Consider the following 24,144-nt stretch of genomic DNA (forward strand, 5'->3'; position numbering starts at 1 on the left):
TCAGCTTTATGCCTATCACCCTTTCCTTTATATACAGGGGCCACTATAGCAACTCTCCATTCATTTGGTAAAGTTCCTTCATGCAAACAATAATCAAACAAGTACTTCAGATATGGTATTATATCCCAAGCCATTGTCTTTAGTATATCCCCTGAAACCTTATCAATTCCAGGTGCTTTTCTAGTTTTCAACTTTTGTATCTTACTGTAAATGTCATTGCTGTAATAGGTAAATTTTAATACTTCTTTAGTATTAGTCACCTCCCCTATCTGGACATTATCCTTGTAACCAACAATCTTTACATACTGCTGACTGAATACTTCTGCCTTTTGAAGATCCTCGCATACACACTCCCCTTGTTCATTAATTATTCCTAGAATGTCCTTCTTGGAACCTGTTTCTGCCTTAAAGTACCTCTACATACTCTTCCATTTTTCACCAAAATTAGTGTGGCCACCAATTATGCTTGCCATCATGTTATCCTTAGCTGACTTCTTTGCTAGATTCAATTTCCTAGTAAGTTCCTTCAATTTCTCCTTACTTCCACAGCCATTTCTAACTATTTCTTTCCAACCTGCACATCCTTCTTAGTCTCTTTACTTCCCTTTTATAATATAGTGGATCTTTACCATTCCTTACCACCTTTAAAGGTACAAACCTATATTCACATTCCTCAACAATTGCTTTAAACCCATCCCAGAGTCTGTTTACATTTTTATTTACCGTTTTCCACCAATCATAGTTGCTTATTAAATACTCCCTCATGCCTGTTTTATCAGCCATATGGTACTGCCTAACAGTCCTAATTTTAATCTCTTCCTTTCTTTCACATTTATTTTTAATTACCACAAAAACAGCTTCGTGATCAATAATCCCATCTATTACTTGCGGCTTGAGCTGCAATTATATGTTGTACAGTGGTAAAAAGGTAGAAAAGAAATGCCAGGAAATGCTGGACTCGGGATTGGATAAAAAGAAGAGAAGAAGATAGATGATTGCTGTCCTTGGTTGAAAATGAGTTGAGGTTAGAATACCAGCATTCATATAGGAATTTTCTAAGAATGGAGGAAGGCAGTTTTAAAAAACTTCTGGATCTTGTTGGTCCCAAAATTATTCGACAAGACACTAACATGAGGCAAGCTATTTCTCTTGAAATGAGACTGCAAGTGACACTCTAATTTCTGGCCACTGGAGAAAGTTATACCAACTTGATGTATTCAACTAGAATACCATTTGGAACTAGCATGTATTATTCCTGAAACATGAAGGGAAATATACTCTTCACTGAAGGAAAAGTACATGAAGGTAAATATTTGAATTTATTTAAACAACATAATTATTAAAAAATATTACATAAATATGTACAATATCGTCTTTTAGGCTGTATTTAGTAGGCCTAATACTTCCAACTGAGCATCCATTATTGCTTTTTGAATTTTATGTTTGGTAAGAATTTTAATTTTTGTGTCCGTAAGAGCTCTCAGTTCTGAGGCAATAAATTTGCCAAATTCATTGTCTGCATCTTCAGTATTTGACACTGAGTGAAACACCTTTGAAGCCTGAAGGAGGACATCGTCTTCAATTGACCCCTTCTTCCGTTTTCATGATGTGCCTGGAAATAATAATAATAAGAAGAAGAAGCTAACTCACAGTGACTGCATAAATAATATGCATGTTTCTGAATTAACGTCACTGCATTATATCATAATGTGAGTAATTACCCTACTACAGTATACCATTAATAAGTTCTGGAAACCATTAACTTCCTAGAAAGACGAGAAGGAAAATTTATCACCAGAAGATTGTCAATTTTCTTTTTGAACTCAATTACCTACAGTGTATTTTAGTTGCCTCAACAAATTGTTTAAAATATTATGTTTTGATATTTCTATAAACATATATAAGCTACCTGATGTACTTGCTGCAGGCTGTGATGTACATGACTGATTGTCAGTATTTTCTTCTTCATATACAGTCAGCATCCCATTGTCATCGAATTTTACAGAGTCATCGGGCAGAGTAACCTTTAAAACAAACACAATTTTTTTCAGGTTCCAGATACTGTGACTGGATGGCTTGAGATTGCACATGAATTTGAAGAGAAATAGAATTTCTCTAATTGTTTGGGTGCATTGGATGGGAAGCATATACAGTTTGCAGCTCCTAGATCAAGTGGTTCTCACTATTATAATTATAAGGGTACTAACAGCATTGTTTTGCTTGGTCTGGTGGATGCCCATTATAAATTCATATACATTGATGTTGGGACCAATGGACGAGCAAGTGATGGAGGTGTCTACCAAAATAGCACCTTGTTTGCATCAGTCCAAAATAAAACACTGAACATTCCTCCCCCTCGCAAACCTCCTGAAACTGAGTGTGAAGTGCCATATGTAATGATTGCAGATGATGCTTTTCCCCTCTCTTCCAACCTAATGAAGCCTTTTGGGTACAGAGGGCTGACAAGAGAGCAGAAAATTTTCAACTACAGATTAAGTAAGGCCAGATGTGTAGTTGAAAATGCATTTGGCATCATGGCAAATGTTTTTAGGGAATTATTGGGTAAAGGACACTCTCTGTTGACAAAGTGGAATCCATTGTCCTTGCTACCTGTGTATTGCACAACTTCCTTTTGGAAGAGAACAGGGGAGTTTATATGCCACCTCACAGTGTGGATGAAGAAAATGTACAAGAAGGCAGTGTGCAATTAGGGGAGTGAAGAAGGGATCCCATCATGGGAGAAATCCAGAGGCAAGGTGGAAACAGAGTTTTGCAAACACCATTAAGTATCAGGAACACATTGAAAGACTACTTTAATGGTGTAGGCAAAGTATCATGGCAAGATCACTGTGTGGATAAATTTCGATTCTAGTTATTTATAACAAACATGTTAATTGTATTTCTCTGTGACTTTCATTTACAATATTGTGTTAAAATGTAGGTGTACAGTAGAGTTTCACATTTAAAAAAAATAATTTAAGCCCATAATAGTATAGTGAATAGATACTTAGTTACCACTATTTGAGATGAAAGTTTAAATTCAATTTTCTTTCTACTTTTGAAATTATGAGTGAATTTTAATTTGTAAGGGTGTAGTTTTAATTAGACAAGTATGTTTGGAATGATGTTTATCACAGTTGTTCCTCTTAAGGTTGGCCAAATATTTAGCTACTATTCTTGTAGATTAACATGTCTGTGTCTGTTAGGTCAACAGCCCAGAGACTGGTTGGATCCTCAAATAGCATCACCAAAGGCTATGCAGTTATAGGGAAACCACAAAAATCAATGGCAGTACCAAAATGAGGCATACTAGGCAAGATGAGGAGTGAGGTAGTTTGCCATTGCTATCCTCACTGGGCCAGACAGTGCCAATGTAGCACAACTAACCCTATGAGCAACACCTTTCATGACACTCAGACACACTGGTTGTGCTCTGAATGTCATTAATCATCACCACCCATACCCCAGCAGCTTCCATATTGTCACAGCCATGGATGAGACTGGGACTTCAGTGGAAGCTACACTTTGCTCTGGCCTGTGCCAAGACATGGATGCAAAAGTACTGTAATCATCAAGAAATGACAGCAGGCAGTAGATTAACATAATTTGTAATATACCAGTATTAGCCCTTGTAGAATGTTTCAACACCCTGTACTTTGCACAGCCATCGCTCAGCTTTCAAATAGTACAGTACATGACATAATAAAAATGGTATGGAATTAAATTGAATTAGTGCAGGAATTCATATATTAACTTAAGTTATTGAGTGTTTACAGGTATTTTAATTTATGGTGCTGTCTATCATTAAATTATGATTTAAAGTAATCCGCCTAAGCCTAGTTGTCTTTACTGCATTACAGCCTACCTGAATGCTCAGTAATTAAATTGTGTACAGGTTCTGTATTGACTATTATGATCAAAATAAGTATCTATATGTCCACCTGTTCAGTACTTTTATAATTTAATAGTATCCTTAGATTATTTCACATGGTCCATGGTTACTGGTTACCGTGTAAAATAATTTAAAGAGACTATTAAATTATGGTCCATGGCTACCATGTAAATAATCTACAGAGATCATTAAATTTTAAAAGTATTGGATAGGTGGACATATACTTCTTTTGATACAGAATATTCCTCTTACTCATACATACTCCCTACCTTCACAGCTTATGAAGGAATACAATTTGGCTAACCATGAATTTTACATATGCATGGATGCAAGAGGTGTGTATCCCATGTCTTAGAAATATTCAGACATAACCTTGCATCCCCCATTGATAGAGTTATTGATGTTTAATTAACTCTGACTGTCAATATCCTCCATTGAAATGAATACATTTATCCTACCACCTACTAGAAGAGTCAATCATACCATGCTGGAAAATTTGTGGGTCAAGAAGACAGATAGCAAAACAAAAGGTGGAGTTTCACATTCAAAGAACATCACTCTCCTACTCACAAAAAAAAATTAACTTTCATATTTAAATTTGGTTGTTGCACAGGTCACATGTGACATGACTATCTTGTAAGCTATGAAATCTAGATTTAGAAATAAGCTTTACCTGACTGTCATCACTGCTACAAGTTGTATTCATATCCAAATTTGATTTGCTGCTCCTGGTAGCAATATGTGGAATAAGGAACAGCATACGGTCATACCAAGCAAATGTTGGTTTGTATACTTCATTGCCACCCATTCCACTGTGTAAACATTTCATAACCTTATTCCTGAAAACAAACAATTGAATGTAATCTACTACAGTAAACTTGCAGATTTAAGTAAGTCATTTTAATATACACTGACTGACAGAGCAAATGCAACACCAAGGAGGAGTGGTTCGAAAGGGATGAAAGTTGGGGAAAAAACAGAGACGGCACGGAAGAATAATTGATGTTTATTTCAAACCGATATGCAGGTTACACAATGTGCACGGCATCGACTCAGTAGGATGTAGGACCACCGCGAGCGGCGATGCACGCAGAAACACGTCGAGGTACAGAGTCAATAAGAGTGCGGATGGTGTCCTGAGGGATGGTTCTCCATTCTCTGTCAACCATTTGCCACAGTTGGTCGTCCGTACGAGGCTGGGGCAGAGTTTGCAAACAGCGTCCAATGAGATCCCACACGTGTTTGATTGGTGAGAGATCTGGAGAGTACGCTGGCCACGGAAGCATCTGTACACCTCGTAGAGCCTGTTGGGAGATGCGAGCAGTGTGTGGACATTATCCTGCTGAAACAGAGCATTGGGCAGCCCCTGAAGGTACGGGAGTGCCACCGGCCGCAGCACATGCTGCACGTAGCGGTGGGCATTTAACGTTCCTTGAATACGCACTAGAGGTGACGTGGAATCATACGCAATAGCGCCCCAAACCATGATGCCGCGTTGTCTAGCGGTAGGGCGCTCCACAGTTACTGCCGGATTTGACCTTTCTCCACGCCGACGCCACACTCGTCTGCGGTGACTATCACTGACAGAACAGAAGCGTGACTCATCGAAGAACACGACGTTCCGCCATTCCCTCATCCAAGTCGCTCTAGCCCGGCACCATGCCAGGCGTGCACGTCTATGCTGTGGAGCCAATGGTAGTCTTCTGAGCGGACGCCAGGAGTGCAGGCCTCCTTCAACCAATCGACGGGAAATTGTTCTGGTCGATATTGGAACAGCCAGGGTGTCTTGCACATGCTGAAGAATGGCGGTTGACGTGGCGTGCGGGGCTGCCACCGCTTGGCGGCGGATGCGCCGATCCTCGCGTGCTGACGTCACTCGGGCTGCGCCTGGACCCCTCGCACGTGCCACATGTCCCTGCGCCAACCATCTTCGCCACAGGCGCTGCACCGTGGACACATCCCTATGGGTATCGGCTGCGATTTGACGAAGCGACCAACCTGCCCTTCTCAGCCCGATCACCATACCCCTTGTAAAGTCGTCTGTCTGCTGGAAATGCCTCCGTTGACGGCGGCCTGGCATTCTTAGCTATACACGTGTCCTGTGGCACACGACAACACGTTCTACAATGACTGTCGGCTGAGAAATCACGGTACGAAGTGGGCCATTCGCCAACGCCGTGTCCCATTTATCGTTCGCTACGTGCGCAGCACAGCGGCGCATTTCACATCATGAGCATACCTCAGTGACGTCAGTCTACCCTGCAATTGGCATAAAGTTCTGACCACTCCTTCTTGGTGTTGCATTTGCTCTGTCAGTCAGTGTACACTGAAGAACAAAAAACCTGTTTATTGGTACACAGTAGGTTGTACATTAATAATTACTGCATTTAAATTTTTGACAGGTTACCAAGTCAACTGTGAATGCATGAATAGAACTAGCTTTACTATCTGCCATATTATAAACTTCTTATCAAATTTAAAGAAAAATCAATCAATCTCAAATAATTACGATTGATCAAATTCAGTACTAACCTCTCATTAGTGAATTGAGTTCAAAGCCCATTTATCTTCGACTTCACATCAGCCGGGCTTGTATTCGGCCGAACTTGTGACACAATTTCGGCGATTGTGTTTTCTGCCTCTCTTCTTGCATTTCTGTTGTGGTAAAGTGGCGTTTTAACCTCGTACAAACATGGATATTTCTGGCATTCGTCCAGTAAAACACTAACAGCTTCCTTAGTCCACCCGGAACCTGCCATTTTAGAAAGAAGTGTTTGTTTACAATCGAGCTTCGCAATCTCCTCACAACGTAGCGCCAGCATCATCATGATGTCAGCTTCGCTGATTGGTTCATTTCGTAAAATTAATTTTACGGAATAGAACATGTCCTATTTTATGAAAGTTTTGTCAAAGGTTTTATAAAACTTAAATTTGACCATGAGCAACAGAAATTTTATAAAATTAAATTATTGTACAATAAATTTGACAGAAAATTTTACCGTAAGCAACAGACATAACACCTTTTTGTCTAAAATCTTCTTCAGTTTAACATTTTATTGCCGAAACTCATCTGGGTGAAGATCTTTTAAAATTGTTTAAAAAATAAGGATAAAATAAAAAAACTTCTGAGATCTGGCTAGTTGAGTTGATTCCTGTTGCTTAACTTGTATAATTGTCATTAAAACTTCATAACTGTATTCAATATTTTCTGCAGTTGATAATTGTCATTATGGTCGATAGACTTGTTCTCATTGCTGGAGTAACATTTATAAAATGTATTGGTATTAATGTATATTATCAATGGGGTAAAATTGTTCATGAACAAACTTGTTGATGAAACACTTTCTGATGTGATATTGGATTTAAAATGTTCTCGAACGTTCTATAATGGCTCGTTGGTATATCTGTAATGAAAGATAAAAATGATTTATGTTTATGGTTTTGATTGTATTTCTGTATAACATCTTATTGGAAGAATTGTCACTTACTTTCCTTTCTACTGCATAATTGTTTGGTGTTACTCCTAGCCTCTTGAGAACTACTTGTTGTCTTGTTTGCACTTCTTGTGTTGTTTGAGTGAGTGTGGATGAGTTTACGTTTTGGCTGGGAGGGGAAAGGGGAAGTTAAGGTAGGCGGCGTATTGATAGCTGCAGTAGACTGTGGAGGGGATAGTCTAGGAGAAGTGAGGGGAGGAGTTGAGTTTGTTTGTGTCAATAAGCCATTAACTTTTATCGGATTAAAATGTTTATAGAATTTATTTATATCTAATTTGAGTATTTGTATTAGTTCCGGTAATTGTAATAAGATGAGATTCTTTATTTCTATTTCGTCATTTAGGTTTTTATCTTTATTGTATTGTTGATCTAAATGAATGTATATGTTTTCCAATTCCGTCATTTCTTTTCCTTTTTCTACTTTTCTTAAGATTTTTAAATCCCTTTCAATAGTTGTAAAATTGTGTCCAGTTTCTTGCATGTGTATACTCATTGCAGAATGTTTCCTGTGTTTGGCTGCATTTACATGTTCGAGATATCTTATTATAAAGCTTCGGCCAGTCTGGCCAACATATGAAAAATTGCACTCTGCGCACGTGAGCCTATATATTCCAGATCCTTGATATTGATTACTATTTATATTAACTTTATTGTGGTTGAAGAAAACACTTCGGTTCGTGTTTTGGGTCTTGAAGGCAATGTTAATATTTAGTTTTTTGATGGTATTAGTGATTTGGTATATAGCTGGGTTAGTAAATGTGAAAGTTGCAAATTTTTATTTTTTATTTTTATCTGGTACAAGATTAGTGGCCAATTTTATTTTCACCTTATTAATGATTTTGTTAATCATTTCTATTTTGTAACTGTTATTGAGTGCTAGATCTTTTATAAAATCAAGTTCTTTCTTTAAACTCTTGTTTGTTAGTGTAATTTTTAGGGCTCTGTAGACCAAACTCAAAAATGTTGCCTGTTTGTGAGAGTTGGGGTGGAGCGAGTCGTTTTTGATCGTTACTGGAGTAAACGTCGGTTTTCTATAAATCTGGAAGTCAAATTTGTTTCCTGCTCTCTTTACATTTATATCTAGGAAACTTAATGAATTGTTCCTTTCATCTTCCTTAGTGAATTTTATATTACTGTCTAATTTATTTTAAAAATCCAAAATATTATCACTATTGTTCAGTTTACTGTCTATTATAACAAACGTGTCATCCACGTATCTCAGACAAAGGTTTAGTCCATCTATGTTATTTAAACTTTTAACATGTTCTAAATGATCCATATAAATAATAGCTAGTATACCTGATGCAGGATCACCCATTCCTAAGCACATTTGTTGATATATCTTTTGATTAAATGTGAAGTAATTATTATTTAAAGTAAATCTTAATACATTTATGAATTCTTCTATTTCACACTTGCTTAATTTACTATGATTGAATAAATTTATTTTGATTATATTAATGGTACAAGATATATTACGTACCCATAACAACTTACGAAGCAGAAACTTGGACAGTGACAAAGAAGGATGAGAGTCGAATACAGGCAGCTGAAATGAAATTCTTGAGGAGTATGATACAGAAGAGTAGAAGAGACAAAATAAGGAATGAGAAAATCCGGGAAGAAATTGGAGTGGAAAAAATGAATGATAGAATAGAGAAGAGCCGACTAAGATGGTTTGGGCACATAAAGCGAATGAGCGACGAAAGAATGCCAAAAAAGGTGATGGAAATGCAAATCCAAGGAAGGAGAGGCCGTGGACGACCACGATTGAGATGGAAGGATACCATCCAACGCAGCATTATAGAAAGAAACCTGGACTGGGACACAGTGTTGGAGGAGGAGTGGTGGAAAGACCGAAGGAAGTGGAGAGGAACCATATTTGCCCCTACCCGGCTACAGCTGGATAAAGGGAAATGATGATGATGATGATGATGATGATGATGATATATTAATGGTTTCGTTGATCGGTATGCAAGGATACATGTTAGTTATATCATATGAACACATTTTATGATGTGGTTGCAGTTCGAATTTATTTAGTTTATCACAGAATTCTATTGAATTATTAATTGTAGAATTATTGTAAAATTTATAGTGCTTTTTAAAAAAATGATGTATAAATTTAGAGGTCTTATATGTTGGGCTATTCATGCAGTTGATTATAGGTCACATAGGTATGTTAGCTTTATGGATTTTGGGCATGGCTCTGGCTGTTGGTATCTTGGGATTCATATTTATCAGCTTCTGACATTCTAGATCGTTAAAGAGAAAAGACGAATTTTTAAGTAATTTCTTTAGGTTCCGTTGAATTTTGATTGTAGGATCTTTCTGTATTATCGAATAGGCTCCATTTGAGAAAAATTCTTCTGTTTTCTTAATGTAATCTTGCTCATTTAGTTTCTCCTTTATCAGCTTTGGTTACTATTATGTTGCTTTATTTGATTTTAGTTTTTAATTCTTTGATTTGTTTAGTGAGGTTGGGATTTAAGTTGTTATTTATTTCTTTTGCTAAGGTTGGAAGTTTCTTTTTAACTTCGAATCTTGTATCACTTGGCGATTCTAAAGGCAATTTCCCTATATTAGATTATACTTCAGCTACAGTGGTTATTAAGTCTTCTATTTGATGATGGTTAGGCCAATTAAATTTTGATCCTTTATTTAGTAAGCTCATTTCACTATCCGTGAAGGTGACATCTGATAAATTTACAGTGGCTGGGATGTTTTTAAGGTCTGAGTTGGTTTGTTTTATTCTTGTATTATGTTTTTTGGATTTTGTTTTGTTCTCTCTTAAATGTGATATTTTGTTTTCTATAGTTCTTTGTTTCTTCTCTAATATACCAACGAGTTTCTCATTAGTAAATTGTTGTACTGATTGCCATTCTAACGGGGTTAGAAGGTCAGAGATTTCTAAATGTGTACAATAAGGTTGTAAGTTTAAAACCGACTTTTTTCTGTAATGTATTTATCTCGTTCTTTAGCCAGATTTCATTTACTTTGTTTTGAGTGTCTACTAAATTTGGCATAGATAAGTTTCGTCTTTGTACAGATTTCAAAAACTTTGGTACTAGTTTGAATTTTAAACATTCTTTTAAAAAATATATGTCTTCAGCGATCTTACCAATCTTAACCTTAAGATTAATGAATCTGTTTTTAATATTATTAGCCTGGTTGGCCATTATATTGCAGGTTATAAACTTCATATCCTTGTCCGTATTGAAGATCTACTTGTGATACAATTCCTTTAGTTTTGTCAATTGCCACCTTTTCAATACAATAAAAATATAGTACAAACTTACATATTTATTATGATGTTTATATGGTACATGTTTCGCTCCTTTTCGTGAGCATCATCAGCCAAACTATCATTAATCTAAGATTGTATAAGATCATAAAACTATTCTTTTGGTTCAAGATTGTTCCTATAAAACTAATTGATAATCTTATAACATTTTAAAAGTCACGCAACAAGAAGAATATGTCTTAAGCTAACACTTTTTTGTCTAAAATCTTCTTCAGTCTAACATTTTATTGCCGAAACTCATCTGGGTGAACATCTTTTAAAATTGTTTAAAAAATAAGGATAAAATAAAAAACTTTTGAGATCTGGCTAGTTGAGTTGATTCCTGTTGCTTAACTTGTATAATTGTCATTAAAACTTCATAACTGTATTGAATATTTTCTGCAGTTGATAATTGTCATTATGGTCGATAGACTTGTTCTCGTTGCTGGAGTAACATTTATAAAATGTAGTGGTATTAATTTATATTATCAATGGGGTAAAATTGTTCATGAACAAACTTGTTGATGAAACACTTTCTGATGTGATATTGGATTTTAAATGTTCTCAAACGTTCCATAATGGCTCGTTAGTATATCTGTAATAGATCTGATCTGGCCATCAAATGAGCACACGAGGGCGAAACGCAGGCAACCAAGAATGAGTTAGCTAAGAAATTTATAATGTCCAGTAATGGACCATTATATTGGTATTATAAATTTACTCATTCAGGACAAATATTTTAGGTTCCCTATGGGAATCAACATCTACATCATTTGATGGCCAGGCAGGCATCAATTTTTGGAAATGAGACATAGCTCTCATAGTGCATTGGCACTGCTGGTGGCTTCAAGTAGCCTATGCAGTGGCCTCCACGGTATGCACTATCCTCAACGCACTAAAGAATTCCGACATTCCACCCCCAATCATTGTCAATCCTGTAAATAACTCCCTGAGCCAAGAAAACACCTCCCCCACCCACACCAGCAACCAAACCAGATCCAAAGAACCGATAACCATCAGCACCCGCCACTCCAAAGCTCAAACCAACCCGCTTCCTCCACCCCTGCCGCCCCCACCTACCCAATCCATCCAAGTTCAGACCAACCCTCCTCCTCCTCTAACAAATACATGTTCTGAGCCTGAAAACCCAGCTCCATACACACAGACCAAGGGCAGACGTAAAAAATCTGCCCCCAAGTCTACACCACCCAGAAACACTCCCTCACGCCCCCACCCACCCACGCACGCACACTCCTCAATAGTCACAATGTGCTATAATTGCCTCAAAACTAAATCACACCGCTGCTACGTGCACGGAAGCCACCCGCTGCAATCGGTGTGGTGGTGGTCACCGCCACACAGATTGTAAGGTACCGAAGGCTCAGGCGAAGTGCGCCAACTGCCAAGGCAGTCATGCCGCTTCGTTCCCTGGCTGCCCATTCTTCAAAAGGGCAATTAGAGCACACTACAAGCACGCACAACACCTGCACACTAACAATAAACCACCTCCAATCCCAAACCAAGTCCCCTTCACCCCGCAGCCCCGCCAAGACAATGCAACCCTCCTTCTATCACTACTAAACCTCCTATCTCCGCTCCTCTCACTCCAAGCACCCGCCATGCCACGCAATCAAATCATCATCCATTAACCTGCCCCGCCAAGAGACTCAACTCCTAATCAAAATGCCAACTGTACCGCCAAGAAATGCCCCTTTCCCTTCCAACCTACCTCGTCCTAAGCGCAGTAAAGTAATCAAGCGTCATGATATTGAAGCAACATCGGGAGTGGTCATCATTTGGATGGGTGACCCTCCTCTTCAGACTACGTTGGGACTCCGGCAACGAAGAAACAACGTCTATCTCCTCAACCGCCCCGCAAGGGGCCAGGTCATAACCTGACCAGTGAAGACACAGAAATTGCAAATCAGCTACAACCATCAAAGTGAAGTCATCGAGCGAGAATCTTATGAAGAAATAGCACTCAAGGCCCAAAATTGAGGTCGAAGGGCTAAAATCACTCACTGGTCCTTCGGGACCTATAAGAATAGCTGCTCTGGTATGCACTAGCCTTGCGTCTTGGGTGGTGTGCTAAGTCCCAACTGACGAGCCTAACTTAGCACACGAGGGCGAAACGCAGGCAACCAAGAATGAGTTAGCTAAATAATTTATAATGTCCAATAACGGACCATTATATTGGTATTATTGAAAGGGATTTAAAAATCTTAAGAAAAGTAGAAAAAGGAAAAGAAATGATGGAATTGGAAAACATATACATTCATTTAGATCAACAATACAATAAAGATAAAAACCTAAATGACGAAATAGAAATAAAGAATCCCATCTTATTACAATTACCGGAACTAATACAAATACTCAAATCAGATATAAATAAATTCTATGAACATTTTAATCCGATAAAAGTTAATGGCTTATTGACACAAACAAACTCAACTCCTCCCCTCACTTCTCCTAGACTATCCCCTCCACAGTCTACTGCAGCTATCAATACGCCGCTTACCTTAACTTCCCCTTCCCCCTCCCCGCCAAAACGTAAACTCATCCACACTCACTCATACAACACAAGAACTGAAAACAGGACAACAAGTAGTTCTCAAGAGGCTAGAAGTAACACCAAACAATTATGCAGTAGAAAGGAAAGTAAGTGACAATTCTTCCAATAAGATGTTATACAGAAATACAATCAAAACCATAAACATAAATCATTTTTATCTTTCATTACAGATATACCAACGAGCCATTATAGAACGTTCGAGAACATTTTAAATCCAATATCACATCAGAAAGTGTTTCATCAACAAGTTTGTTCACGAACAATTTTACCCCATTGATAATATAAATTAATACCAATACATTTTATAAATGTTACTCCAGCAACGAGAACAAGTCTATCAACCATAATGACAATTATCAACTGCAGAAAATAATCAATACAGTTATGAAGTTTTAATGACAATTATACAAGTTAAGCAACAGGATTCAACTCAACTAGCCAGATCTCAAAAGTTTTTTATTTTATCCTTATTTTTTAAACAATTTTAAAAGATCTTCACCCAGATGAGTTTCGGCAATAAAATGTTAGACTGAAGAAGATTTTAGACAAAAAAATGTTAGCTTAAGACATATTCTTCTTGTTGTGTGACTTTTAAAATGTTATAAGATTATCAATTAGTTTTATAGGAACAATCTTGAACCAAAAGAATTGTTTTATGATCTTATACAATCTTAGATTAATGATAGTTTGGCTGATGATGCTCACGAAAAGGAGCGAAACATGTACCATATAAACATCATAATAAATATGTAAGTTTGTACTACATTTTTATTGTATTGAAAAGGTGGCAATTGACAAAACTAAAGGAATTGTATCACAAGTAGATCTTCAATACGGACAAGGAAAATGAAGTTTATAACCTGCAACATACCACTTAGTCGAGCAGCTCGTCTCCTTTCTCCCAAGTCTTCCCAGCCCAAACTTTGCAACATTTTTGTAACGCTACTCTTTTGTCGGAAATCGCCCAGAAAAAATCGAGCTGCTTTTCTTTGGATTTTTTCCAGTTCCTGAATCAACTAATCCTGGTAAGGGTCCCATACACTGGAACCATACTCTAGTTGGGGTCTCACCAGAGACAAATATGCTCTCTCCTTTACATCCTTACTACAACCCCTAAATACTCTCATAACCATGTGCAGAGATCTGTACCCTTTATTAACAACCATATTTATGTGATTACCCCAATGAAGATCTTTCCTTATATTAATACCTAGGTATTTACAATGATCCCCAAAGGAAACTTTCACCCCATCAATGCAGTAATTAAAACTGAGAGGACTTTTCCTATTTGTGAAACTCACAACCTGACTTTTATCCCCGTTTATCAACATACCATTGCCACTGTCCATCTCACAACATTATCAAGGTCATTTTGCAGTTGCTCACAATCTTGGAACTTATTTATTACTCTGTACAGAATATCATCATCTGCAAAAACCCTTATCTCTGATTCCACTTCTTTACACATATCATTGATACATATAAGAAAACATAAAGATCCAATAATTCTGCCTTGAGAAATTCTCCTCTTAATTTTTACAGGGACAGATAAAGCTTCACCTACTCTAATTCTCTGAATTCTGTTTTCTAGAAACAGAGCCACCCATTCCAATTGACCTCCTGAATCCAGGATATCTGCTATATCTTGCTGGAATCCTACAAGTTGGGCTTCAATGGAATAACCTTTCCTAAACCCAAACTGCCTTCTATCAAACCAGTTATTAATTTTGCAAACATGTCTTATATAATCAGAAGTAATGCTTTCCCAAAGCTTACATACAATGCATGTCAAACTGACTGGCCTGTAATTTTCAGCTTTATGTCTATCACCCTTTCCTTTATATACAGGGGCTGCTATAGCAACTCTCCATTTATTTGGTAAAGTTCCTTCATGCAAACAATAATCAAACAAGTACTTCAGATATGGTACTATATCCCAACCCATTGTCTTTAGTATATGCCCTGAAACCTTATCAATTCCAGCTGCTTTTCTAGTTTTCAACTTTTGTATCTTACTGTAAATGTCGTTGCTGTCATAGGTAAATTTTAATACTTCTTTAGTATTAGTCACCTCCTCTATCTGGACATTATCCTTGTAACCAACAATCTTTACATACTGCTGACGGAGTACTTCTGCCTTTTGAAGATCCTCGCATACACACTCCCCTTGTTCATTAATGATTCCTGGAATGTCCTTCTTGGAACCTGTTTCTGCCTTAAAGTACCTATACATACTCTTCCATTTTCCATTCATATCTTTTGTGACAGATTAACAGAAATTTAAATCAAAACATCAAACACCAATGTATAAATATTGCATTTTCTATTGCCTGCATAGCGGATAAAGCCAACTTTTAAATTTTTGTTATTTGCAGGTGAAGAGAAGCTCTACAATCCATTCATGAGAGTAACAGAGAAATCTGTACAGGAACATGCAAAAATAAGTGACCCAATCAAGACGATGGGCTTCATAAGGAGGGAAAAGGATGATTTTAGAGCATAACAGCTTTGTATTGGGACTGAATGGTGTAATTGGTTATGGACTGTAATATAGTGGGTAAAAGTGAATAATTTGTGTTCAGTTCTGTTCTGATCACTTCCTCTGTTCTTTTATAGTTCTTTAGATAAGCAGCTAATATTTCTAAACAAGATATACACAGATGAAATACACTTTGTTTAACCCTCTCCCATGCAAATTTATTTGACACATGAAAAAGAAAAATTTTGTGCAAAAATCTGTACAATTTTAGGATAAATAAATAAAACGGAACAGTGATTCCAAATGGAAAATGAAAAACTTACTTAGGAAATTCACAGAATATGTGAAAGTTAGCGATTCCAATTGGAATCATAGGCCTGGAGAGTGTTAACCTAAAACAAACATTTTTCAAAAAATAATTGTTGTAACCACTTAAAATAGTTAAAATGTGTGGCAAGCTGCTTCACTCAGCAGTGTTTTGATGGTGTATTTGAATGAAAGAAAAACTGTTTGATGAAATTCATGATTGTTATATTACTTTGGAGATATATAATGAGCAAATAACCAAGGACAATATAATGTAATAGCACAACAATAGTCTTTGTTATGAACTATCCTATATTTCCCTTGTAGGCATCCTTAAGTAGTTTTCTTCAACAAAGCACATAACTTTGCAAGGATGATTTGTTTATAAACAGTATATTCCAATTTGTCCACCCTAACAAGGTAAGGTTAGAAATCGCAACAAAAATTTTACCATATGACTTACAAAGGGTCCAGAGCAAATATGTGTAAAGACATTCTCCAACCACCCTTAGCCCCTACTAAAACCAAAATGTCTGGAGAGTAAGTTCCTTGAAACTGCACATGGTACAAATACCCTTCATTAATGCAAAATACTACTGTCATTGTATATAACTGGCAGCCTAGGTAGTTATATGTACCATCTGGAGTAAAGCAAAAAGCAAAGTCATTTCCGTTCAAGCCATGATGGCCCTTGGAGGGGTAGAAGGTAAAGGCTTCCACTACCCGTAACCTCAGCACTTGATAGGGTGCCTTTATCCCCAGGAATTAACCTGATACTTGTTTTTGCTGTAGGCTGAGTGAAGTTGGGGACCACATGCACCTCCAGAAATAGAAATTTTATTTCTTATATTTTTTTAAAATTCCTGATGGGGAATTGAAGCCGCATCCTTCCGGCAAACTACGCATGCCTTTATTGCCTCGGCCAGGTAGCCCTTTACTGTCTGAAGTAGCATAATGAATGTTGTTCAAGTATTGTGAGGCTGTACATAGGTCTGTGTTCAAATTATCAAAGATTGTGCTTTCTACTTCGATATTGTGCATTAACTTCCATAGCATCTAGCCACAGCATATTGCACACCAATTCTTGCATTTTTTTTTTTTTCAATTAGCTTTACGTCGCACCGACACAGGTTTAATGGCGATGATGGGACAGGGAGGGAAGCAGCTGTGGCCTTAATTAAGGCACAGCCCCAGCATTTGCCTGGGTGAAAATAGGAAACCATGGAAAACCATCTTCAGGGCTGCCGACATTGGGGTTCGAACTCACTATTTCCCAAATGCAAACTCACAGCTGTGCACCCCTAACAACACAGCTTGGTTCTTGCATTATTCAACAGATGAAATTTATGTTTAAAAACACCTGTCAAGCCATAGCCTTAACGTTTCCACATCCACACACTTAACAAAAATAGAAAACACATTGATGGCAGAAAATTTTTACATAATAATAATGCAGGAAAGTTATGCGAAGTTTTATTTCTCCCCAGATATCCATTCAAAATTGAACGTGGAAAAAGTAAGCGAGGGAGGAATATTTTGTCAATAAATACAATAAATGGGCTCTGTCATCAACTTCAATTTTTAAAATCTGTTTCTTCATAGCCCCCGACGAGCTCATTTCTACTTCCCAGCTTCATCAGGAGGGTTTATCCTTGTCTCTTCTTCTGTCGGTCTCTCTTCCCCGCTGACATGTGTTTATCCTATTATGTGTTCCTGTTCACGTTCCTCTTCTTTCTTATTTGGATTTGTCACTTGTTTTTCCCTTTGCATTACTTACATGCTATAATAAATTATTGATAAATAAAGTGACAAGGAACTATCATGCAGATAAAAATGGCTCCAACATTCATGGATAGGTGGATTGCATGAAAGTTGTACCCTTTTGCAATAACATATTGTGGGTGATGATGTCGTGTTGAAAGAAGGGACAATGTGGTGCATCATGTGAGATAGAATCTAATGTAGTAACATAGTAGACCCATAGACACCAAGAATTCTGGGAAATGAGCTAAGCAGTTCAAGTTCTTTTGAACCTTCACCTCCTAGAATGACCAGTGACTGTAAACCATCTAGTGAACTTATGACACTGGGAAGAGCATGAAGAAAACTGCTGCTGCAACTAACATAAAACACAAGATAACACCGGGGAATGTATTTCAGCAAAAAATTAGTACCATGCAACAGAAAATACAAATTCACCCATATATGTACACTCAACTGCACAAAAATTGGCCGCCAAAGAAAATATTTAATTTGATACATTCCCAAAATGAGGATATTCGTAAATTGTGGATAGCCAGAGACCAAAGAGATGATACTTGGAAGCCTACCACCTGTACAATCCTATGACTGCCAATTTTTGTGCGATTGTGTACACTAATTTTCAGAAGATACGGGCAGTCACATACAGTACTGAAAATTACGGAAATTAGTGAAAGAAGCATCAACTTAAAACCAGAAAACTGAGAGAATTGGGTTGTGGTTTGTGTCACAAAGCTGTAAGTTTGCACTCAGGAGATTATGGGTTCAAACCCCATTATTGGCGGCCCTGAAGATGGTTTCCCATGATTTGCAATTTTCACACCAGACTGTACCTTAATTAAGGCTATGGCTGCTACCTTCCTAGTCCTAGCCTTTTCCCATCCTTTCATCACCGAAAATCTTTCACGTGTTTGTGCAATGTTAAACCACTAGAAAAAAATAAGGAAGTGAAATTGTTTTGCACCAGTACAAAATTTGTTGTCAGGTGGGATATTATGCTAAACACAGGGGTTGAAAAACAGAGCAATGGCAATTTGTACAAGACATTCAGGAGTACACTGATGATGGTTTGTAACATTGATCAAAGCCACTTCTAATGCAAACTTTTATTAACATCCAGCATCCTTTTATTCGTAGCCAGGAAGAAAGCTTAAATCATGCTTCCTGAAACCAAGTTCAGCCAAGCGACTTGATATTTACATTTTACAGCAATACAGACCATTTGTAAAGCAAATGGAAGAGCATACAATAGAAGCGTGCAACAAGCTCTTCATTGTTCAAATTCCATTCTTTCATAAACAGTCTGTTGATTCTGTATGTGCGGAAGGCTTCTGGATGTCTGTCAAAGGACACAGTAATGTATCAACACTAATTTTACTACAATAAAGAAGAAGATATGGTTAAATTGCCAGAGAGACTGAAGAGAGAATTGAAGGGTGCGAAAGATTTTTTTTTTTTTTTCTTTTTTTTTTCTTTTTTTTTTTTAATTGGCTTTACGTCGCACCGACATAGATACATCTTACGGCGATGATGGGACAGGAAAAGGCTAGAATTGGGAAGGAAGCGGCCGAGGCCTTAATTAAGGTGTGAAAATGGGAAACTGCAGAAAACCATTTTCAGGGCTGCTGACAGTGGGGTTTGAACCAACTATCTCCTGAATGCAAGCTCACAGCTGCTTGCCCCTAACTGCGTGGCCAACTCGCTCGGTGGGTGTGAAAGTGACTGTCATGGGAAACCTTAATGCAGTGGTGATCATGGCCTCTAGGCAGGCTACAATGTGTTTATGTTATGTTGGCACATAATGTAATCTCCATCAAATGATGACAAATCGCTTGAAAGTAAACAAACCAAGAGTTAGTGTTTCCATGTGTACATTTTGAGCCTCTACAATACATCGTACCATAAATAGTTAAAGATACATACATTATAGATGCTTCCATGGGTGGTTTCATAATGCAGTAACTTTTTTATTTTTTAGTTTTCTTCATCTGCGTTCGACTGTGTGCATTGTATTATACAGATTGGCAATGTTCCAAACATATATGGTATTGCATAATTCTTTATTAAGGCAACTGATTTACCCCAACTCACTCCTAGATGATCAGTTCCCCAGGTACCAGAAATTGACTGTGTAGATTTATTTTCATTGTGGGTTCAATTCCTACCAACAGTAGCTCTGAAAATGGTTTTCTGTGATTCCCCATTTTCACACCAGTAAATGCTGAAGCTGTATCTTAATTAAGGCACAGCAGCTTCCTTACAACTTCTCATTCCTAGCTCTTTCACATCCCTCTGATGCTGAAAACTGGGATGGGAAACAGAAGTGCATGTTTCAAGAAACCTAGTATTATCTTACCGACGAGACATCTCAAGAGAATCTTCCACAACAGTAAGTGTGCTTCTGATATCATGTGGTACACTGAGACTGATAACACGCTATGATATCATGGTCAACCAGATGAGTCAGGAGGCAGTTTGCCCTCTGGTCCATAGTAAAGATGTAGCCTATGTGCAATAGGGAAAATGTCATTTTATTTGAGCCTGAACCAGCAATTTAGGTGGACAGGAAGGATCTGCGCCCTTCTGTTCATAATTTATTGAATGTAATATTTTTAGTGCACACTGATGGCTATCAAAAGATAATCATACGCCTGGGTGTTTCACAGAAGTCCCAGAAAATGAAGTGCATTGTAATATTTGTTAACTGTACTGATGTTAGTTTTGAAAGAAAATAATACACACATACGATTCATCATTTGAAGACTTTTGAGATAATTTCAGGTTGTCAAGCATAGACTAGTAGCTCTTCTACTTTGCAGGTTATGCTTGTAGCTTAAATTGCATTGTTATTGATTCCTTTTCTGCAAATAAATGGTTACATAGTTAAATACAAAGATTTTTTTTAAATGAAAGCATAATTAATTGAAAAATACTCAACTTTTAATTAATTGGGAATAATAATTTGTCTGTTTTTCCACAATTCCTAAACAGGATTCTGTTTAGGCTTGCTGACTCTGGAAATCAAATATAATCTCCCAAGACAGATTAAATATTTACCAGAAATATGTGACAACTGCTATTTCATGTAATAAATTTCATATTGAATTCTGTATTGACTTACAATTTAAAAAAATATCCTTTAGTAAGAAATTATATTGATAAACTCCAGGAAGTATAGTCATTTTATGTCAACATGGTGGTCTCACTGTGGTTCAAATCCCGGTCCCTCCATGTGAGATTTGTGCTGAACAAAGCAGAGGCGTGACAGGTTTTTCTCTGGGTACTCCGGTTTTCCCTGTCATCTTTCATTCCAGCAACACTCTCCATTATCATTTCATAGCATTTATCAGTCAGTAATATCACCTTGGGAGTGGTGACCCCATTGTAATAATAGCCTATATCTGGTTCATTCATTCCATTCCTGACCCGGTCAATGACTGGAAAGCAGGTTGTAGGTTTTCTTATTAATACATTTTTTCAGTACAGTTTTATATGTGGAACCATGGAACTGGAAGCAAGCATACTGTCAGTGTCACCTAGTTTGGGAGCAAAGGAAAATAGACATACTATGGCTTGTTTAACCTTATAACATAAAAGTCTAAGTATAGTCAGGTTTTTAGATCATACAAATTTATCGAATCCTGAGTATACTTGGAAATATCAGTTTCTAGTGGGTACATATTGTAAAAGCCCGAATATACTCATTAATTGTTCTTTCTTAATATTTCTGCCAGATGATAATCATTCCTTTAGGTTATTATTTTCATCAATGGATGTCTCTCACTCCTATATATATGACTAAGCCAGCCTTTTCTAAGCAGCATTTTCTCGATTATTGCTTTTGAAGTGTATTCCATGAAAATTCCGAGTGACGTGAAGAGTTCAGTATTGAATCTAGTGGCACGAAGGGAATCCAGATGCATTTATAAGAAGTGCAATTGTGCATTTCATTTCATAGAGCATTTTGTAGAGCCACAAACATATAAATAATATTAATGTCATGATATCTTATTGTTCACTCTTTAGTGCTGAAATGCTTTGTATTTATTTCACATGTGAGTTTAAAAAAATGAATCTTTAGACAATATTCTGAGCATATTCGGGACTTTAAAACAGGAACTTTCAACGACTGATGGTGGTGGTGATTATTGTTTTAAGAGGAAGTACAACTAGGCAACCATCCTCTAAATTACACTAATCAGAGGGAAGAATGGAAGGGATCCGACACTTCGAAGAATGAAGATATCGGCCAAAGGAAGACAAGGGCCACGAAGGGCATGAAAATGAAAGACTCCCTAGCCCTCGCAAACCTAATAGCGTCGGGGTCGGAAAAGAACAAGAGTTGACCAAGGGAGGTCGGATAGGATAGATGAAAGTGAGGAGCCTGGCACAAGTAAGTGGAAGCTATGCCAGGACTCAGCTGAGGGCCCCGTGGTCACCAACCCACGCTCCAAAGTTCAGAGCCCCTGGGGCCCCTTTTAGTCACCTCCTACGACAGGCAGGGGATACAGTGGGTGTTATTCTACCGCCCCCACCCACGACTGATATTTTATAGTAAAATCCGTAGAACTTTCAATAAATATTTGATTTTAACAATAAAAAATGTCAGATAAGAAAGAAGCACAATTTTGTAAATATTCTGTACATTAAGAAGTGGAAATGTTCATATGATTGGTTAGTAAATAAAGTGAGTTTGAAGCAGAATGTAGTGATTGCCATCGAAGTCTTTAAATTAAGTTTGAAATTAATGGTGCCATAATTTCCCATGCAAATTCCTCAAACAATTATGAAGATGTTCACATTAATTTCTAAGTAGTCTTAAATTCTCTTAAAACGGCTCGCGAACACCTTTCATAACGATCTGAATTGAACAAACCTCTTATTAATACAGTATACACAATATTTAACAACCTGATAAATTAACTTATAGTTGCTGTAGATATAGGAAATAGGTCCTACCTTAGGATTCCCTTCCAAAACTGACTTCAAATATTGAAATTACATATGTTAAAATAGTTTGAATGTAAAATACACTGACTGACAGTGAAAATGCAACACCAAGGAGGAGTGGTTCGAAAGGGATGAAAGTTGGGGAAAAAACAGAGACGGCACGGACGAATAATTGATGTTTATTTCAAACCGATATGCAGGTTACACAATGCGCACGGCATCGACTCAGTAGGATGTAGGACCACCGCGAGCGGCGATGCACGCAGAAACACGTCGAGGTACAGAGTCAATAAGAGTGCGGATGGTGTCCTGAGGGATGGTTCTCCATTCTCTGTCAACCATTTGCCACAGTTGGTCGTCAGTACGAGGCTGGGGCAGAGTTTGCAAACGGCGTCCAATGAGATCCCACACGTGTTCGATTGGTGAGAGATCCGGAGAGTACGCTGGCCACGGAAGCATCTGTACACCTCGTAGAGCCTGTTGGGAGATGCGAGCAGTGTGTGGGCGGGCATTATCCTGCTGAAACAGAGCATTGAGCAGCCCCTGAAGGTACGGGAGTGCCACCGGCCGCAGCACATGCTGCACGTAGCGGTGGGCATTTAACGTGCCTTGAATACGCACTAGAGGTGACGTGGAATCATACGCAATAGCGCCCCAAACCATGATGCTGCGTTGTCTAGCGGTAGGGCGCTCCACAATTACTGCCGGATTTGACCTTTCTCCACGCCGGCGCCACACTCGTCTGCGGTGACTATCACTGACAGAACAGAAGCGTGACTCATCGGAGAACACGACGTTCCGCCATTCCCTCATCCAAGTCGCTCTAGCCCGGCACCATGCCAAGCGTGCACGTCTATGCTGTGGAGTCAATGGTAGTCTTCTGAGCGGACGCCGGGAGTGCAGGCCTCCTTCAACCAATCGACGGGAAATTGTTCTGGTCGATATTGGAACAGCCAGGGTGTCTTGCACATGCTGAAGAATGGCGGTTGACGTGGCGTGCGGGGCTGCCACCGCTTGGCGGCGGATGCGCCGATCCTCGCGTGCTGACGTCACTCGGGCTGCGCCTGGACCCCTCGCACGTGCCACATGTCCCTGCGCCAACCATCTTCGCCACAGGCGCTGCACCGTGGACACATCCCTATGGGTATCGGCTGCGATTTGACGAAGCGACCAACCTGCCCTTCTCAGCCCGATCACCATACCCCTCGTAAAGTCGTCTGTCTGCTGGAAATGCCTCCGTTGACGGCGGCCTGGCATTCTTAGCTATACACGTGTCCTGTGGCACACGACAACACGTTCTACAATGACTGTCGGCTGAGAAATCACGGTACGAAGTGGGCCATTCGCCAACGCCGTGTCCCATTTATCGTTCGCTACGTGCGCAGCACAGCGGCGCATTTCACATCA

The 24,144-nt window shown here is 38.3% G+C and overlaps 2 protein-coding genes across 7 annotated transcripts in view; one reads left to right on the top strand and one right to left on the bottom strand.

Annotated features, from left to right (window-relative positions):
* tzn (tenzing norgay) overlaps positions 1-15,812 on the top strand; it is a 63,720-nt gene extending 47,908 nt beyond the window's left edge. For all 5 annotated transcript variants that reach the window (XM_067150391.2, XM_067150390.2, XM_067150393.2 and 2 more), the window contains exon 7: positions 15,617-15,812. In XM_067150391.2, coding sequence (XP_067006492.2) covers positions 15,617-15,744 — 128 coding nt within the window. In that variant the 3' untranslated portion in view covers positions 15,745-15,812. The remainder of the gene's footprint in view (positions 1-15,616) is intronic.
* LOC136876426 (uncharacterized) lies at positions 1,318-20,848 on the bottom strand. Of its 2 annotated transcripts, XR_011018469.1 has the most exons (5): positions 20,144-20,848; positions 6,425-6,644; positions 4,566-4,731; positions 1,910-2,024; positions 1,318-1,612 (listed from the first exon to the last, which is right to left on the bottom strand). XR_011018469.1 is itself a non-coding variant. In XM_068228423.1 (4 exons), exons 1-4 carry the CDS (start codon positions 20,152-20,154, stop codon positions 1,602-1,604), a joined length of 303 nt encoding a protein of 100 aa, XP_068084524.1. In that variant the 5' UTR covers positions 20,155-20,848; the 3' UTR covers positions 1,318-1,601. The 2 variants fall into 2 exon arrangements, 1 of the variants encoding a protein (XP_068084524.1); XM_068228423.1 differs by lacking the exon at positions 6,425-6,644.
* Between the last annotated feature and the right edge of the window lie 3,296 nt (positions 20,849-24,144).

Source organism: Anabrus simplex, chromosome 6 (assembly GCF_040414725.1).
Source record: "Anabrus simplex isolate iqAnaSimp1 chromosome 6, ASM4041472v1, whole genome shotgun sequence".
Lineage (NCBI taxonomy): Eukaryota > Metazoa > Arthropoda > Insecta > Orthoptera > Tettigoniidae > Anabrus > Anabrus simplex.

Bases quoted from the DNA above. Each gene is read 5' to 3' on its own strand.
- LOC136876426 (XM_068228423.1), bottom strand. The intron at 2,025-4,565 runs GTAAAGCTTATT...TTTGTTTTAAAG, and splicing joins GTAGCAGTGATGACAGTCAG to GTTACTCTGCCCGATGACTC.